This window comes from Dipodomys spectabilis, unplaced genomic scaffold, assembly GCF_019054845.1.
Source record: "Dipodomys spectabilis isolate Male_0828 unplaced genomic scaffold, ASM1905484v1 ptg000125l, whole genome shotgun sequence".
Classification (NCBI taxonomy): domain Eukaryota; kingdom Metazoa; phylum Chordata; class Mammalia; order Rodentia; family Heteromyidae; genus Dipodomys; species Dipodomys spectabilis.
The window spans coordinates 21,351,566-21,357,565 of record NW_024870802.1 but is presented as its reverse complement, the minus strand read 5'-3'; the positions used below and the strand labels follow the sequence as shown (position 1 = coordinate 21,357,565).

Below are 6,000 nucleotides of genomic sequence, written 5' to 3'. Positions count from 1 at the left end.
GAAGACTTGTAAAGTAGCCTTTTAAAGGGCTCTACATAAATGGTTCCACTGTATCACCTGTAGATACATTTTAGAAAATGAAATAGAACTCATGAGGATAAGTTCTTGCGGCTTGGCCGAAGACAAAACATTCAACATACCATATAGAGATTCATTTTTTAAAAGTGCATAAACTTGTGTTCTGGAAATTATTAAATGACTCAGATCATGATAAAGGTATCAGTAATGAAGATTCAAGTGAACAATCCAAATAAAACTGTTGCATGAAATGAGTGGCATACATTACTAAATTGTTATTTTACATGAGCTTGATTTTAAATATATAAGTGAATTAAATTAAGTATTCTAAGGAAGATAAATTAGTTACCCAACTGTTTTCCCCCAGCGTCTGTCTTTCATTTTTACTGAGGAGGTAGCCAGGACCAAAGCAAGGTGAATTTGTTCCAGCAGAAAAGCTAAGACCACACATCCCAAACCATCTGACAAAGGGAATCTCTTTCATTCCACCCCGTCATTTCACCTGCTTCTCTTAATCATGCCTAGACGCTGTCTTGATTACCTATAGGTTTATGTATTTCATATCTATCTCACCAGGGTATAAGCCTAGTGAGAGAAGAGGCTTGCAGCCCTGTTCTCAACTGAAGGCATCCTGAAGGCTGCCAAGTGTCTCTGATGTCATACCTATGATGCCAGTCAAAATGAACAGATGGAGAGTGGATGAGCACCTTTAGACCCGGAAAACAGTGCCTGAAGTAAGTCTTCCTCATCAATTTGTGCTTGGTTTCTGATCACTTGGAGGAATTCTGTCTTAGCAAGTATTTCTCTCTCTTGCAAGGGTGAGATCTGCTACTGAAAAATTTCCTACTAGTGACTGGACTCACAGCACAGGTAGCTGTGAGTAGTTTTCACCACCCTGAAAAATTTGCCAAGATTCCTATGACCATCTTGACTATGCAAAAATCATGGTCCATGATACAGCAATTAGAGGATGGTACACTCGAGGAAATAAACCCCAGAATGAAACAGTGCTATGGGCTCATTAGTGCAATAACTGCTTTATTCATTCACCTCAAGACTCACTGCTGTCCTGTCACTTTCTGGCTTCCCTTTACCTGAAACCTTTTGATGGCTTCCCATGGACTACAGAGAAGTTCACAGTCTTTAGTATGGAATACAAGGCCTTCCATAGGTGGGCTGCTTTTCTCTTTTCCAGTAGCTGGTCAGACTCTCATCACCAAGCAGGTGGATTCCGGTTCCTTCCCTCAGAGCTTCTGTGCACTCAGCTTGCTCTGACTGGGAAGCCCTCCCCTCCTGGCCCACTTGGCAGTCCCTGGTCATTAGTAAGGACTCCACAGAACTCTCCTATTTCCCTTCTCAGGGATAATGTGGACTGAAGTGTCCACATTCCAGTGGAGCCCACGTCCTCCCTTGTCGACTTTCCATAGAACTGGCCCAGGACTGCTCCTAAACTGTTTCCCACCACTCTTATCATCTTCTACTTCCCTCTCCCCCACTAGACTCTTTACAGATCCTCAAACGCCATTCCCATTGGCCTGGAGTGGAAAGATATTTATTACCAGTATTTACAGTGTTTTCAACTTCATTTACCTCTGTTCAGAGACCACCTCTGATGACAGGCTGAAGCTGACTTTGAACATCCTAACCAAATAAGTTCCTCTCCTTCATATTTCCCTAAATAGAATTATTTCCTTTCGAGCTTAGCTTTCTTTTTATTTTCCTCCCTGTAGCTCTAAGCTGACATTATGCTATACATCCAATCATGTATCTGTCTTCCCTTCTATAACATAAGCTTGAGATTATGGAACTTCACTTTGTTAACTAGTGTATTTGCAAATAGATAGATGAATGCTGCTTGTTGGACTCATTGTTACACATTTTGGTTTGAGATTTTGTCTTCCTCTGCTGGATACAGAGGTTGTATACTATTCCTTAGTCTCTATCTCCTTCCTGGTACTTTGTGTGTGTGTGTGTGGGGGGGGGTGTGTGTGGAAGGGGGCAGCTCCAAGCCTCATGCTTGCTAGGCACATAGTCTAAACTTGAGCTCCATTTCAGCTTTTTGCCTGCGTTATTTTCAAGGTACAGTCTGCAATTATTCCTGTGCTGGCCTAGGCTGAAATGCTATTGGGCTTCCTCATAGCTTGGGGTAACAGGAGTGTGCCACTGTGTCAAGCCACTGGCTTACCACAGAGCTAGGATAACAGGCACATACTACTGTGCCCAGCTGCAGTCTCATTGACTTATTTTAGCCCAGGCGAAAGTTTATGAGTCCAGGCTGGCCCAGAACCATGATTCCCAAGTCTCCACCTCTCAGGTAGCTAGGATTACAGGCTAGAAGCTCAACACAGAATAACTTCTTAATAATGACTGGATGATATCAAGTGTAATAACCCCAAATATGCAATATTTCTAATATCCTCTTTTCTGAAATGCTCAGGTCTATATATAGTTTAAAATTCAGGATCATCCATTACTTAGTAATCTTATAATCAAATGCATTGCTAGTTCTCCAACAACATATATGAAAAATCCTAATACTTCTGATAAATAATGTTCAAGTCAGCTTTTGCTGTGAAGTGGATTATCAAGGTTACTTTGAAGAGCTTGAGATTTTGAAATGGTGGGTAAGGAGCTTTGGATATGAGTTAGCATGTGGAGATCTGTGATCTTCATGATAAAATATAATCCCCACATTCTAAAAGGTTAGAAATCACTGAGTAGTTTAAATCATCTGGGTCTATACATTCATACTTTTGATTACAGTAAATGTGAATGGAGCATTTGCTATGTGTCAACTCTTGTACTAAACTCTTCCACTATGGATATAAAACTATAATTTGCTCTATTATTTATAAATTTATAAAATTATAATTAGCCCTATTATTTTACAGATGAGGAAAGTGAGCTTTACAGAAACATTTAACCACCTGCCTGCACAGCTGGATCCAAGCTGAAGTTGTGTCACAATAAAAAGCCATGCTCTGGACCACCCAAATGTCCTAATGCCATACAGCACCATACAAAAATTTTTCAGCCATGCCAAATTTCTTTGTGATGCAGAATCTAAAGGAAGCCAACATCCAACTGATATTTTTATAATGGAATAATATATTTCCTCAGCTGAGCTGGTGTTTTTCAGTGTGTAATGACAGATCAAGTGATTCCAGATAGTAAATAACACAGTCATACTAACTTAACCTGATTTCTTTTGCAGAACCATGCTTTGTAGGTTCAAGGTCTGCTGTTCCCTGATAGAAGAATGGGCAAAGAGACCACCAAAAGGCACTAGTTATACATAATGTATTTTTAAAAGAACACCTTAGTTGCTTTAATTATTTTAAAGTGAGGCAGAAGTTGCTAGGATATATTTCTGATGAGCAAATTTTGAAACTCCTTCAGACTTACCAACTATAGTAGTGATAATTTGGCATTAAGGAGTCTAATGTAGAAGAGCAATAGTCTAATTTTTAAAAAAAATCCCACATAGGGCTGCAGTTTCAAGTGAAGACATAGTTTTGGACCTTACCACACTTATAGGGTCACATTATGATCTGTAGAGCAGCAAAAAAACAACACATAGTCATTTTACAACACACAGCAGATAATATGAAAATGAGGATCAAGAAACAAAAATAACATCTACACTAAAAACATCACAACAAAAACAGACTTTATTTCAACCAGACAAGTGAATTCTTCAATTAGCATCAACTTCGTCAAGACTCTAAAGATATGGCAATTAAAGATGGTGCTTAGAAGGCAGAGAAGAGAAGATTTTGCAATTATATTGCCTTAAAAAAAAACCCTTTTAAGGGTTTGCTCAACCCAAAAGACCATTAGATCTCATGTGTTCCCTATATGTACAAGACTCTCATTTAAAAGTTACCCACTAGTCTTAATGGAATCTTTAAAAAGGAAAAAAATTAAAATAAAATGATAAATGGATAAATAGATACATAGATCATAAATTTCTTTTTAACTTTTAGAGTTTAGGATTAAACATAAAATAACAACAAAATCTTTAATATTATTGTTTAAGATGCCTTGTTACAAAGTTCCTAGGTACATACATGTACAAAACAGTTATTACCACCTGGTACCTCAATCCATGACATCCTATAATTTGATTTTGGTATAAGGATTTCCTTCCATTCATATTGTATACATGAGTAAGCACATTTCACCATGAGAATATTTCAATTTAACATTACATAGCATAACACATATCTAAATGAAACATTATATTTGTAAAGAATAACATTACAAATAAATTTCAACAATCTATAAACTCAAATCGATAACCCTTTTCAGAGTCTTCTTTTCCTGGGTTCTTTTGAGAGCTTTCGATATGTGTTGAACTTTGCATTGAGTTGGTCAGCACCTTGATTGATATGAACAATGTCTTAAAGGAAGATTGTGGTTAGGAGAGAAGGCGATTATTGGAGAACAAAAACAATGATGAACTCTTTTTTCCATCAGACATTTGAACAGAAAGGACAGGAAAAAAAAAAGAGGGCAAACAAACAAATGTTCACAGTAAAACATGCCAGATTTGTAGTTTCATTTGAAACCAACAGCAAATCATGAAACGTCATGAAAAATATAAGTAAAGGTAACATCTCCTAGAGTAATTACTAAATGAAGCTAAAATTTACCACACTGATCAGTAAACCCCAGAAGAATAATAAACAGCACTTATATTGCGGTCCTTTTTAGATATCATACATTATTTTCAAACTTAATGCATAAATTGGTAAGTTTGGCCACACTGCACAATTTTTTTTAAATACAGTTTACAGAAAAAACTCTTATATATCCCCCATTTTGAATCATAAGATTAAAAACTAAGAGTAAAAGATTAGCTAGAAGAATTGTAAATAATTTACAAATCCAGCAGGTTCATCTGCCATGATGGCTTGGCTTCCATCCCAAGGTGATTTCACCTTCTCTAGGTCAATTCTCCATCCTCACAGGAAGCTGTTATCTATCTCTACTGCTCATCAGTCATTTTGAACAGCTCCAGCAGGGCCCCAACTGCTCCAAAATAACCCTAGAAAACAATAAAAAAGGTTCTGTAGGATTGTCTCTGAACCTTAGCTGAAGACCTATAACTTCTAATAATGCTAAGAAGGCTACCTCTAATCCTAGTTATTCAAGAGGCTAAGATGTGAGGATGGATGTTCAAACTCAGGGCATGGAAAGTCCTTGAGACTCATCTCCAATTAAGCACCAAAAAGACGGAAGTAGAGCTGTGGCTTAAGCATTAGAATACCATCTCTGAGCATAAAAACTTAAAAGACAGCACTCAGGTTCTAAGTTTAAGCCCAGTATGAACACAAAATAAAATAAAATAAAAACACATGGCTCTGTGAAAATGCAAGGAAATTTTAGGAATTTCTGTCTTGGTATGTTGTGTTGCTATCTATACCAAAGTAGCTCAGACCAGGTGGCTTATAAACAATAGAACTTTATTTCTTAGGTATGCAAGATCAGCTGTCCTGGCTGTAAGATCTGGTGGCAGAAGGGATAGACAGCTTTCTTGGGTCTCTTTTATAAGGATGTTAATCCCATTATGAGAGCCAGTCCTCATAATCTAATCACTTTCCAAAGCCCCACCTCCAAAATACCACAATTTGGGGGATTAAGGTTTCAACTTATGAGTTAGGGTAGGGAAGGACAGCAGGCAACTATTCAGTCACTAGCAATTGGTTCCCAGAGACTGGAGACTCTACCCCTCTCATGTTAACTCAAGAGTGACTGCGGAGCTTGGTATCGATGTGCCAGAATACCTCATGATCTCAGTTGTTGCTACAACAGGGGGATGGGGAGAGAAAAGGACAGGAGAGGAGAAGACAAGAGAAAGGAAAAATAAGCAGTGAGGACTCCCAAGATCCCAAGGCCAAAGGAGTTAGAGAGCCACCAAACCAGTGTCTCCCTAAAGCTGTCTCTCCATAGTATTCTACAGAAAGGTCTTCCTGAACC

At 38.1% G+C, this 6,000-nt stretch overlaps 1 protein-coding gene across 4 annotated transcripts in view; it reads right to left on the bottom strand.

Moving 5' to 3' along the window:
* Positions 1-3,671: 3,671 nt before the first annotated feature.
* Pank1 (pantothenate kinase 1) overlaps positions 3,672-6,000 on the bottom strand; it is an 89,259-nt gene continuing 86,930 nt past the window's right edge. For all 4 annotated transcript variants that reach the window (XM_042689208.1, XM_042689202.1, XM_042689205.1 and 1 more), the window contains exon 7: positions 3,672-5,068. In XM_042689208.1, the coding sequence (XP_042545142.1) occupies positions 5,009-5,068 (60 nt within the window). In that variant the 3' untranslated portion in view covers positions 3,672-5,008. The remainder of the gene's footprint in view (positions 5,069-6,000) is intronic.